The sequence below is a fragment of the Microcaecilia unicolor genome, chromosome 7 (assembly GCF_901765095.1).
Source record: "Microcaecilia unicolor chromosome 7, aMicUni1.1, whole genome shotgun sequence".
Taxonomy (NCBI): domain Eukaryota; kingdom Metazoa; phylum Chordata; class Amphibia; order Gymnophiona; family Siphonopidae; genus Microcaecilia; species Microcaecilia unicolor.
The window spans coordinates 147,801,629-147,815,852 of NC_044037.1; the positions used below are offsets into that span (position 1 = coordinate 147,801,629).

Consider the following 14,224-nt stretch of genomic DNA (forward strand, 5'->3'; position numbering starts at 1 on the left):
GTTGCGCCTGGTTTGGGATATAAAACATCATCACCGATTGTCTGAATTATAACAGATGTACTCTGGAACATGTGAAAAAAGACTCGAAGGGCATAGTATATTGCTTGAAGTTGATGTATTGAAGTTTCTTGGTCTTCAACCATTTTTCTTGTATCTGGTGAGCATCAATATGAACTCCCCAGCCTATATTTTAAGAGTCTGCAATCAAGTTGGTATTGCATGGAACAAAGAGAACATCTCCTCCAAGATTGGTTTTGGATGGCCACCACTGTAGCATAGTTCGAAGTTGAACTGAGCCAGAAAGAATTTTAGCATCTGATAGATAGGCTTTTGCAGTGGCCTAAGTGAAAGGTCATGAGAAGGTGATCGCACTAATAACTGCCTCAAAGTTAGCTGAATAATTTACAAAGTTATTTTAACCATTAATATGTGGTGGCCCAACTTAACCAGATAAGTTCTTTGAATATACAATTAAAGTTAACAAGGTATGAGGCCACTGAATATTGACCCAAATATGTTTTAGCATTAGTCTAAATGTGTGCACAGAAAATACTTTATGCCACTTGGGCATGTAAAAAGTTGAAGGGGTAATATTTCTCTCAAATTCCTCTTCCTAAAAACTCCGTACCCACCTCCAGTAATGCATGTCATTATTGGAAAATGTTACTAGTTCTTTAATGTGCATGCACATTTTTGAGGAAAGAAACACTGTTGAAAGCAACCCATGGTTTTCTTATTGGTGTGCTTAAACAAGCTATTGAACTCTGGTGTGCTCAATCAAAGCACATTAGTTCATGGTAGACTGTTCAAACCTTTTTGTATTCACTGGCTAACTGGAACTTTCCTGTGTTCTGTCAGCTTCACCTGCTTTCTCTTCTGCTAAAATTATGAAAGAGAAAGAAGCACATTCCTCTGCCATACCCTGCTCTTAAATCTTTAAACTGTGCATCAGTGCTGAGTATTACTGGCAGTCTAAAGAAATAAAGACTAGTAAATAAAAGCAAAAAAAAAAATCTTTATTTCTATATATTCAAATGGACTGACAAAGCAAGCACAAGGAAAGTGATTAGATGAGGGAGGGACTTAAGGTGATGGATTGGACAGTGGTTCAGATATTCAAGGGAAAGTTGTTTTATCCAGTGAAGTGGTGACAGGCACTTTTCTCTTAAAGCCATCTTTATCATCTGACTCTTGATGTAGTTCACCTTTTTTTCTTGCCATTTGTCTTAGGATATCATTGAGCTAAAGGACCAGATTGAAGATGTAGAAAGCAGATATGTGAAGGGATTAAAGGAAATTAAGGTACTGGGTGATTATGTGCTCTGTTAACACTGCATGCAGGAAAGAGACAGGCAAGGAGCAGAGAATTTAGAATTAACCTGCATGTTTTTTCAGAATGTATGAAATGTTTTGAAAATATTCATATAGAGTTAAAATGGTTTTCTTCAAAAATAAGCAGGATTGAGAATCCTTACTCATGAGTGATGTCACTGATGGAGCCCGACGTGGGAAACAATTACCCAGCAACTTTTCCGGAATTGTTTGAAGTGCTTACCACACATGCCCGCCTGTTTTCGCCTGTCACTGAGGACCTCTGCAGTCAGTTTTTTTCTGTGAAGACAATTTGAGTCGTGGTCCCTTTAGCACCTCAAAATTATATTCCTTGAAAAAGTTTGTAAGTCCTGGCTTGTCACTATCATGTGGAATTGAGCATTTTCCTGATAGTGTCTTAGGTTTTTTTGAGATTTTCTACGTTTTTTCTTTTATTGCATAGCTCAGTCCAGGCCTATTTTTTGGCCTTGAGTACCCAGTTGGGGTATTTTTTGTTACCATTGAATTGTTTGAATTTTGTTGCAGCTATTTGTTTGGATGATATGTCCCAAAAGAAGACACCATATCCACTACAGATACATACTCATGGTTCCTGTAATGCCTGGGACCTAACCATGATCCCTCTCATTGTCTTCTTTGTTCATAGATGTCAAAGAAAGGGATTCATGATAGCTTCTTGGAGATACAACCAGTCCATTGTCATCGTCATCAGAAGCATCATTCTCAATGAGTCCAAAAGCTATATCGAATGCTGAAGATGCATCAACATTGAGAGTTTCTCAGTCACCCTCATCATTGAGCACTGGTAGAGACCACAAGGGGTGATCATCATCCTGTTACTGCCCAAAGAAGAGCAAGGATTCAACCTCACCCTCATCTGTGCCAATGGAGCGTAATGCAGGACATTGGACAGCGACCAAGGTGTCTCAGTATCACTCCCTGTTGAAGTGTGGCACCGAGGTCACCGTTAGATGTGAGAACTGCTCAACCTCTGTGCCATTGAGGAAAGTGCGCTAACCTCCACAGACCTGAGTCCCTAGTTCTGATATGTCCCAGATAACGTAGGAGGCATTGGCCACTCCTACTGTGATGCCCCCACCTTTTTCAGTGATAGTCTTTGAGAAGCAGCTAATGCAGAAGTTTGGGGACTGAATGGAGCACTTCACTCAACAATATCAACATCATTGAGGGGGTGAGGAGGTAAGGGCCAAATTATATTGGCTCTTGTAATGTTTAGCCTGTGTGCCCAATCTTTGGAGAAGCATTCTACTTCCTCCTCAGAAAAATATTATCATATGAATAACAATTAAAACAAAAAACTTTTTAACACTAATGTAAATCTGAAAAATAAATAGTGCCCAGAGAGAACTGGCCCCAGAGCTTAGCCATTGACATCCAGGGTTCATAGTTAGGCACCATGTCCTAAAAGCAGGCACACACTTTCTGTATGTATAGTTTTACATCCATATGTGGTCACACAGTTTTATCAATTCCTTTATCTGTGTGTAAAACCATATTTATGTTCAGAAAAAGCTTTAAAAGTTTATCCTCATATAGAGTGGAAAACCTTCCAATGCACCACTTCTATTGGTAATTCATTGTTTTATCTGAAAATATGGTATTCCTGGGGACATAATTTGGGTGGAGAAGAGGTGGAATTCAGATGTACATGTGTATTTGATAAAATATGCTTATATGGAGGATCATGTGATGGCACTGAGCAAAGCAGATGTCCCTGCGATCAGCTCCATCATGGTTGATTAACATTTGAACAAAAATGGGGAACCAGTCATGTGTATACTTGCTGCCAACAGGTTCCAGAACATCAGCAGATGGAATATGATACTTGGATTGATCTCTTCATTGGTAATATTGGGTAAAATACAACGTGGAGCAAAAAACAAGGCCTGGCATCAGGAAACTAAGATCACTGCTGGTAGAACAACTCCAATGTTTACTCTAAATGAAGTGGCGGTGCAAGAATTGACCAAAAATGTAATTGCAGCAATGGAGAACAAATTCTCTAAAATACAAGCTGCAATTGAGGACATTAAAGAAGGCCTAGATAATCAAGCATTCCATATTCAGGATGTGGAGAACCTCATAACATAGCAGGAAGAATATGGAGACAGTCACTATGCCTGCATCCAAGCATTGGAGGCCCAAAATAAGCAATTACTGGAGCACCTGTGGGATAAGGAGAACTGAAGGAGAAGAAATAACCTCAGCCTAATTGGACTACCAGAAACAATCAAGGAGCAAGACTTAAGGCATCTTTTGGAAACTTGGCTGCCAATGGTGCTAGGCCTGAACAAGAAAGGCAGAGAGTGAGTAGTTGAAAGAGCACACCATATAGGCCCGCACTGAAGTCATTGCATACTTCCTCAAAGAAGAGTGACCAAAATGATAAAGGGGATGGAACTCCTCCCATATGAGGAAAGGCTAAAGAGGTTAGAGCTCTTCAGATTGGAAAAGAGACAGCTGAGGGGGGGATATGATTGAGGTCTATAAAATCCTGAGTGGTGTAGAACAGGTAGAAATGAATCAATTTTTTCACTCTTTCAAAAAATACAAACACTAGGGGACACTCAATGAAATTATTTGGAACTACTTTTCAAAAAAGAGGAGGAAATAGTTTTTCATTCAAAGAATAGTTAAGCTCTGGAACTTGCTGCCAGAGGATGTGGTAATGGCGGTTAGCGTACCTGGGTTTTAAAAAGTTTGGACAAGTTCCTGGAGGAAAAGTCCATAGTTTGTTATTGAGATGGACGTTAGTAGCATGGAGAACGTTGCTACTAATTAGGTTTCTGCCAGGTTCTTATGACCTGTATTGGCCACTGTTGGAAGCAGGATACTGGGCTAGATGGACCACTGGTCTGACACAGTATGGCTATTCTTATGTTCTTAACTATACAAACAAAAGAGCGGTTATTAACCTGGTATCACCGACTTAAAGATCCTTTTATATGAAAGTCACAAAATCTTATTTTTTCAGGACTTCTCAGTGCTGGTGATGAATTTCTGGCAGACTATGGTGCCTTATTGTAGTGAACTTTATAAATAAGATATTAGAGTAACCTTAGAATACCCAGCCCGGTGCAGTTGCTCCAGAACAATAAAGTTTTGTTTTTTGAAAATCCACAGAATCTGGATTCTTTTTATCAAGAAGCTGCCTGTTGTAGAATACAGCAGGCAGCTGTAGGAGAGCTGCTATATGAGTGATTTTTATGGCTGAACAGAAGAGCCTTTCTTTGTTGCTTAGTTTGCTGTATTTATGCCTCATTTAACTCTGCCTTGTCCTTCTCTCCATGTCTCATGAATGCAGGTTCTCCCCTCGATAACACCCTAAGTGCAGTTAATACATTCCCCTCTTTGGGTCAGCAGCTATATATCAGACCACTGTGGAATTATTACAAGGCTTTTGTGGCAAACAGCAGTGTAGTAAAGTAGTTCAATACAACATTGGAGATAGGTTTGACACCTAACACATTCTACAGTTCCTTGGTTGTTTAGACCCACCCCCCAGGGGTGCCACTATCTCCAAACTTATTGTTTGCCTATTCCACTATCTCCAAAATTCTTTAACTGTATCCAATCATCTCTGACTGCAGTAGCTGTCCAGCTTTCTGCTTGTACCAGGTGCCCTTCCTATTTTAGATTAAAAAGATCTCTTTTTAACATACACACAGGTTTGTTACTCTTTATATACTCTTTTTATATCAATTTACCTTCTCCTACCCTTAAACTTACTATAGGCTTTTACCTTTGCCCACTTCAAAAGTTAGCAAGAAGTCACAATCCTTTCTATACTCTATAGAGTTTACAATTAAACTATCTGCTTCCAGTAACGTACAGAACAGGTGAAGGAAAAAAATAGGGTTGAGACTTTGGTAGGCCTCTTCACTTCTTTTATCCACAGGTACAAATAGCTCCTGCAATTGCATTATGGCAAAGAAACGTCATGCCCTTAAAACTGAATGCTTGGCCCAAGACAAGATTCTGGTTTCATGCGATAGATGCATGCATATTGAATCCCTCATGAAAGAAGTACATGAACTCAGAGAGGAGATGGCAAAACTAAGAAGCATCTGTGACAGTCTGAAATTCATCCCGGAGACACATGATGGAACACTGAGGATCACCAGCAAACGGAGAGAAGATTTTGTGCAGAAAGAGGACAGCTGGATACAGGTCACCAAATCCCGCAAAATCAATCCCCCAACTCTATCTCTGTTGAACTGAACAATTGGTTCACAGCCCTGGAGGTAGAAGAACTGAAGAAAAAACAAAAACGGAAGAACTCAAGAAAACCAGACTCAAAAATAAATGAAAAGCCAAATTTATTGCACGAGACCCTACACGGTCCGTGTTTCGGCCAACCAGGCCTTCCTCAGGGGTCTAAAAACAAACAAAGCATATAATATATCATAAAACTAACAAACACATTTAAAAAAAGCTAATATATATAAAAGTTAGAATTAAAATGGAAATAGAAATAGAAATAGAGTGTCAATATTAAAACCGCAAAAGATAGCTTATTGCTATAATGGTAAGAGTGTAAACCATAAACATATCACAATGATAGTAAGAAGATGAACCATAGACTTGTGAGGATATCTTATACAGAAAAGGATGATGATATAACCAAGGACATGTGTTGAAAGCGAGTTCCTGCCTTTGCCTGCTTGTGGAATAAATAAAATTATATACCTGCTTTCTTTAATGCCGCATACCAAGCGCAAAGGGACGACTCGGGGGATTCCCCTTCACCCCGCGACGTCCACACCGGCAAGCGGAGGTCTGGAACGCTTCTTCCCTGCATTGTCCCGAAGAAGCGGAGCGGAGTCCTTAGCGGGTGGGGTCGGTGAAGCGACCTCCCCGCAGGAAATAGAAATTTCTCTCTCCCCGCCTTCTACGACGCCTCCATGCCCTGCAACCGCTCTGAGCGAGTCGGGGTTTCTCTTGGAGCCCGGAAAGGGCTATCCCGGGGAGCCCAGAGGGGAGCCTAGCTCTGTAAAGAGAACTGCAGCTGCAGAGGAGACGGAGGTGAGCCTGAGCAAGATCTGGCTGAAACTATTGGAAATTGAACAAACTTTGAGACAATCTTCTGATGAGGTAAAGACTTTAAATTTAAATATCCAGGAAGTGAAAGGTTCCCTAGATTTGGCAAAACAAGATTTTACTTCAAAGATTGAGGCCTTAGAGAGAGAGACAAAGCAAACAGAAGATTTTAAAATGGCAGTGGTAAAAGACAATACGGAAATTAGAAGAAAACTGGAGCAGGTAGAGAATTTCAATAGGAGACTGAATCTTCGAATGCTGAACTTTCCTAAAATATTGGGAGAATCTCCAAAAGATTTGTTCCAGAGATATCTAAAAGAAAATCTAAATTTTCCCCAAGAAGTATTCCCTCCTCTGGAAAAAATTTACTATATACCAAGTACGATGAAAAAAGTTGGGACAGGAAATTCTATTGATTTACAAAATGTCACAGCCATTTTGGAGCAAACAATTGAGGAATCACCAGAAAGGGGGACATTGATAATTTCCTTTGTATTTCAACAGGATTTAAATGCGGTTATGCGTCTTTACTTTAAATCCACTAATCGAGAATTTGCAGGCCAAAAGATTTGGCTTTACCCGGACGTGACTAAATCCACACAAGAAAAACGTAAAAAGTTTCTATCTATGAGGTCAAAGGTATTGGAATTGGGAGGCTCTTTCCTCCTGGCTTATCCATGTAAATGTGTCATCAGGTTGAATCAAGTTAAATATATATATTATATGCCTGAACAGCTTCAGACTTTTCTAGACACTAAACAACGATAGAGTTAGAATTAAATGGGACTGACGGAACCAAAATTTTCATTTATAATGTTATGATTTTGTATAACTTCACTATTTCCTGCCCCCCCATTATTGAGGTCTAAGGAAGCCAATATTTGATTTTATTTAGATAATTTGATATATTATTATTTTTTCTTTTGTGTATGCAATGGCTGTATTATACTTTTGCAGTATGATAATTTCTGTAAAGTATGTATAAAATTAATAAAAATTATGAAACATAACCAAGGACATGTACAAAAAATTGTAATAATAATTCAAGAGACAATCAAAAAGAGTTTACATAAATATATCCTTAAAAAATATTATTAAAATAAATTTACGACATACCTATAAATTGGCTTATACGAATATTCATATATACATCCAAAAGATTCGTGCAAATTCAGACAAATCTGAATAAAATGAAAACATAAAAACATAAATACGCAAATTGATGAGGCAAATATATTAATCACCACATTTGGTGAAAGACATAAACCTTACAGATGTATGAACATAGTTCAACTTAACGGTTATGTGTGTTATATCACTAGAGAGAAAACTGTTACCACGAATATTTGTGTAAAATATACTAACTACTGGCAAAAATGGCATCAAAAGGAATGAGCCTCTGCATCGTTTCAGATCAAAAAATTGGTAAAAATAAAGATAAAACAATAAGATTAGGGGCATTACAAACTGAACGGTTTGATGATAAAAATTTAAAAATTTAATTGTATTTTTTCTTTTAGAGTAACGCCATAGTTGGATCATTATATTGAAAACTATACACATATGTATAAAAGAAAATCTAGCAGTGCTCTCCAAACACAGATTGTAGCTGAATTTAGTAATAAAAGTCGGCAAAAATATGAGTTTATATCTAAAACATACTTTAAAACAAGCATTGAGCATAGATGCTGCCAAGACTAATCCATAAACTCTTTAAACGAATTTAAGTCGGTATGAATAGAACGCTATGAATAAAAAATAGCATGCACCATTAATTAAAAATTTGCTCATGTCCGATAGAGTAGAAAACTTGCCTGCTGATACCGTCCAAGCTAATACGTAAGTCGTGTGATCAAAATGAGAACCAGAGTAAAGGAAACGCTGTAATTTGAAGTCCAAAATGACGTCAGCGTCATAGGATAACATCTGACGTTCTCAAGAGCCAATGGGAATCAGGCCCGGGACAGTTTGAAAGAAAACAAATTGACGGGACGAACTGTCAAAGAGTAATCAGTGACATGTATAGGCTGTACATTGATCTTGATTGTTCGCTTAATTGATGGCTTGTATGCAGCACATTTTAATGAATTAACAAATGGTGTAATAAATAAGGTTGCATCAAGCGCAAGATGACGGGGATGTGAAGTAGCAGGGTGAACTGTCTTAAACACATGATGCGAAAATCGCAATTGTCCACTTGGGTAATAACCTATATACAGTTTATTTATAATAGGGTGTAAATAAGGTTAAAATCGCAATGTAAAGAAGTGAGGCGACCTACCACAAGCAGCCATAGTGTGATAATCCCAGTTGTTCACTTAAATAGCACCCTATATACAGTTCACTTTTGTTAAAGTAGCAGGGTAAACTGTCTTAAACACATAATGCGAAAATCACAATTGTCCACTTGGGTAATTACCTATATACAGTTTATTTTTAATGGGGTATAAATAAGGTTAACATCACAATGTAAAGAAGTGAGGAAACCTACCATAAGCCGACATAGTGTGATAATCACAGTTGTTCACTTAAATAGCACCCTATATATAGTTCACTTTTGTTGAAGTATGAATAAGGATGCATCGAACGGAAAGCTGGTAAAATATCTTATATGGTATGGGTAAGAAAGCCCCATCTTAAAGTAATGCAAGTATATCGGGACTTAGAAACGGACAATATAGAAAAATTATAAAAAATGTATTAGTTCTAACTCTTTATTTAGACCATTTGGGGTTACTGTATTTAGTTCATAAATAGCACGTTGTTCTGCTCTTAGCAACATGCTGTCTAAATTACCACCTCGCCAACCTTTTTTAAGAGTTCTGAAAATAAAAAATTTTATGTCATCTGAGTTGTGTCCAGCCTCTATCCAGTGGTTCACCAAGGGTGCCGTCCTAAGTTGTCTCTTGATGCAGCTACGGTGCTCTATAATTCTAACCTTAATCATTCTGTTAGTCTTACCAACGTATATTAAGCCGCACGGGCATAGGACTATGTATACCACATTTTGTGTTTTGCAATCGCTATTGAAATTTAATTTATAATGTTTTTGAGTCTTGGGATGTATGAACTCTCGTAGGGTCAATGAGTGGGTGGGTGCAAACAGAACACATATTGCAGGGTTTATGACCATTTTTCGTTGCTACAGATCTATCCAATGTAGGAAGTGCCGATGGGACTAAACGATCTTTTAAATTTGGATTTTTGGAAACGGCAAATATAGGTGTGATGTCCTTAAAACAGGGGAGTGTCTGTATAATGTGCCAATGTTTTTTGATGATATTTTTAAATTGATGACTGTATGATGAAAACCGAAAATTGCATACAATGTCAGGGGCAGTCTTCGATTTGCGCCCAGTTTGTAAAAGTTCTTCTCTTGTTATATCACATGCTCTGTGGAAGCCTTTCCTAATGCATGTTTTGGGATATCCTCTTTTAATAAATCTGTCTGATTTTCTATGAGGATCATCCATATAAACAAGAGATTAAACTATACAAGAGGTATATAGATGATATTTTCATCTTATGGAAAGGTGATATAGAACTACTGCATGAATTTCATGGGTGGCTAAACAGTCTCAATACTAATTTGAAGTTTAAGATGCAATACAATATGGAGAGAATTTCTTTTTTGGATGTATTGGTCATCAAGGACCAATATTGGCTAACCACAACATTGTACAAGAAACCCACTGACCGCAATTGCTATTTACATTACACAAGTTATCACAACCGTTCTCTCAAAGATAATTTGCCTTTTTGTCAATTTCTGAGACTTAAACGCATATGTGCCAATACAGAAGATTTTATACAACAGTCAAAATCTCTTTCAGACAGATTTATTAAAAGAGGATATCCCAAAACATGCATTAGGAAAGGCTTCCACAGAGCATGTGATATAACAAGAGAAGAACTTTTACAAACTGGGCGCAAATCGAAGACTGCCCCTGACATTGTATGCAATTTTCGGTTTTCATCATACAGTCATCAATTTAAAAATATCATCAAAAAACATTGGCACATTATACAGACACTCCCCTGTTTTAAGGACATCACACCTATATTTGCCGTTTCCAAAAATCCAAATTTAAAAGATCGTTTAGTCCCATCGGCACTTCCTACATTGGATAGATCTGTAGCAACGAAAAATGGTCATAAACCCTGCAATATGTGTTCTGTTTGCACCCACCCACTCATTGACCCTACGAGAGTTCATACATCCCAAGACTCAAAAACATTATAAATTAAATTTCAATAGCGATTGCAAAACACAAAATGTGGTATACATAGTCCTATGCCCGTGCGGCTTAATATACGTTGGTAAGACTAACAGAATGATTAAGGTTAGAATTATAGAGCACCGTAGCTGCATCAAGAGACAACTTAGGACGGCACCCTTGGTGAACCACTGGATAGAGGCTGGACACAACTCAGATGACATAAAATTTTTTATTTTCAGAACTCTTAAAAAAGGTTGGCGAGGTGGTAATTTAGACAGCATGTTGCTAAGAGCAGAACAACGTGCTATTTATGAACTAAATACAGTAACCCCAAATGGTCTAAATAAAGAGTTAGAACTAATACATTTTTTATAATTTTTCTATATTGTCCGTTTCTAAGTCCCGATATACTTGCATTACTTTAAGATGGGGCTTTCTTACCCATACCATATAAGATATTTTACCAGCTTTCCGTTCGATGCATCCTTATTCATACTTCAACAAAAGTGAACTATATATAGGGTGCTATTTAAGTGAACAACTGTGATTATCACACTATGTCGGCTTATGGTAGGTTTCCTCACTTCTTTACATTGTGATGTTAACCTTATTTATACCCCATTAAAAATAAACTGTATATAGGTAATTACCCAAGTGGACAATTGTGATTTTCGCATTATGTGTTTAAGACAGTTTACCCTGCTACTTTAACAAAAGTGAACTGTATATAGGGTGCTATTTAAGTGAACAACTGGGATTATCACACTATGGCTGCTTGTGGTAGGTCGCCTCACTTCTTTACATTGCGATTTTAACCTTATTTACACCCTATTATAAATAAACTGTATATAGGTTATTACCCAAGTGGACAATTGCGATTTTCGCATCATGTGTTTAAGACAGTTCACCCTGCTACTTCACATCCCCGTCATCTTGCGCTTGATGCAACCTTATTTATTACACCATTTGTTAATTCATTAAAATGTGCTGCATACAAGCCATCAATTAAGCGAACAATCAAGATCAATGTACAGCCTATACATGTCACTGATTACTCTTTGACAGTTCGTCCCGTCAATTTGTTTTCTTTCAAACTGTCCCGGGCCTGATTCCCATTGGCTCTTGAGAACGTCAGATGTTGTCCTATGACGCTGACGTCATTTTGGACTTCAAATTACAGCGTTTCCTTTACTCTGGTTCTCATTTTGATCACACGACTTAAGTATTAGCTTGGACGGTATCAGCAGGCAAGTTTTCTACTCTTATCGGACATGAGCAAATTTTTAATTAATGGTGCATGCTATTTTTTATTCATAGCGTTCTATTCATACCGACTTAAATTCGTTTAAAGAGTTTATGGATTAGTCTTGGCAGCATCTATGCTCAATGCTTGTTTTAAAGTATGTTTTAGATATAAACTCATATTTTTGCCGACTTTTATTACTAAATTCAGCTACAATCTGTGTTTGGAGAGCACTGCTAGATTTTCTTTTATACATATGTGTATAGTTTTCAATATAATGATCCAACTATGGCGTTACTCTAAAAGAAAAAATACAATTAAATTTTTAAATTTTTATCATCAAACCGTTCAGTTTGTAATGCCCCTAATCTTATTGTTTTATCTTTATTTTTACCAATTTTTTGATCTGAAACGATGCAGAGGCTCATTCCTTTTGATGCCATTTTTGCCAGTAGTTAGTATATTTTACACAAATACTCGTGGTAACAGTTTTCTCTCTAGTGATATAACACACATAACCGTTAAGTTGAACTATGTTCATACATCTGTAAGGTTTATGTCTTTCACCAAATGTGGTGATTAATATATTTGCCTCATCAATTTGCGTATTTATGTTTTTATGTTTTCATTTTATTCAGATTTGTCTGAATTTGCACGAATCTTTTGGATGTATATATGAATATTCGTATAAGCCAATTTATAGGTATGTCGTAAATTTATTTTAATAATATTTTTTAAGGATATATTTATGTAAACTCTTTTTGATTGTCTCTTGAATTATTATTACAATTTTTTGTACATGTCCTTGGTTATATCATCATCCTTTTCTGTATAAGATATCCTCACAAGTCTATGGTTCATCTTCTTACTATCATTGTGATATGTTTATGGTTTACACTCTTACCATTATAGCAATAAGCTATCTTTTGCGGTTTTAATATTGACACTCTATTTCTATTTTTATTTCCATTTTAATTCTAACTTTTATATATATTAGCTTTTTTTAAATGTGTTTGTTAGTTTTATGATATATTATATGCTTTGTTTGTTTTTAGACCCCTGAGGAAGGCCTGGTTGGCCGAAACACGGACCGTGTAGGGTCTCGTGCAATAAATTTGGCTTTTCATTTATTTTTGAGTCTGGTTTTCTTGAGTTCTTCCGTTTTTGTTTTTTCTGTTGTTTTTTACGGAAGATTTGGACTCCCTTGTTGTTTCTGGTAGAAGAACTGAAAACATCTCGGGAACAGAGGAAACTACGATCAAAAATCCCAAGGCTGCTGGATCGGTGGCCAATAAGAAGTGAAAGGTAGTGGTGGTCGGTGATTCTCTTCTGTAGGGTACTGAGGCAGCCATATGCTGACTAGACATGATGTCCAGGGCGGTGTGCTGTCTGCCTGGTGCCAGGATTTGAGATGTAGTGGAAAGATTGCCTAGACTCATCAAGCCTACTGACCACTAGCCTATGCTGCTAATCCATGTTGGCACAAATGATACTGCTAGGTATCCTACTGAACATATCAAACGTGACTTCATAGCTCTGGGTCTGAAGGTAAAGCACCTAGGTACACAGGCGATGTTCTCATCGATTCTTCCTGTTGAAGGTAAAGGCCGAATAAGGGAAGCTCACATCCTTGAGCTAAATATGTGGCGGCATGGATGGTGCCAACGCAAACGCTTCGGTTTCCTTGACCATGGGATGATTTTCAGAATACTGAGCAGCAATGGGTGTCCATCGTTCAAGAAACTTCATTAACAGACTGGCTAAACTAAATTTGCTGCTGATGAGTGAGAAAAACCCCAAAGTCATTAACAATCCTCAGAAAGATAAGACATCAAATACCCCTATAGAAAGGGGAAAAAAGGGCAACATCTGGAGAGCCTTACATGACAGTGCCCATAGTATGGTAAACAAATGGCCAGATCTAGAGGCTGCAATAATAGAAGCTGACTTGGATATACTGGTGGTCATGGTTGTGGTCATGGTGGTCCCGAATAGGAGGGGAGAGATTAGTAAGCTCGACTCAGGAGAGAGACCTTGGGGTGTTGGTGTCTGAGGATCTAAAGGTGAAGAAACAATGCGACAAGGCAACGGCCGTGGCCAGAAGGATGCTAGGCTGTGTAGAGAGGGGCATAACCAGCAGAAGAAAGAAGGTGTTGATGCCCTTCTACAGGTCGTTGGTGAGGCCCCACTTGGAATATTGTGTTCAGTTTTGGAGGTCGTATCTTGCTAAAGATGTAAAAAGACTGGAAGCGGTTCAAAGAAAAGCTACAAAAATGGTATGGGATTTGTGTTGCAAACCGTACGAGGAGAGACTTGCTGACCTGAACATGTATACCTTAGAGGAAAGGAGAAACAGGGATGAAATGAT

General features: G+C 37.8%; 1 protein-coding gene across 14 annotated transcripts in view; it reads left to right on the forward strand.

Moving 5' to 3' along the window:
- The window catches only part of LRRFIP1 (LRR binding FLII interacting protein 1), a 997,950-nt gene that overhangs the window by 405,932 nt on the left and 577,794 nt on the right, over nucleotides 1–14,224 (forward strand). For 12 of the 14 annotated variants that reach the window (XR_003942957.1, XR_003942958.1, XM_030210921.1 and 9 more), the window contains one exon: nucleotides 1,231–1,302. The exons of the other annotated variants lie outside the window; for them this stretch is intronic. Coding sequence is in view for 10 of the 12 variants with exons in the window: in XM_030210921.1 (XP_030066781.1) it covers nucleotides 1,231–1,302 (72 nt within the window). In the remaining 2 variants the exon portion in view is untranslated. The remainder of the gene's footprint in view (nucleotides 1–1,230; nucleotides 1,303–14,224) is intronic. 14 annotated transcript variants of the gene reach the window in all.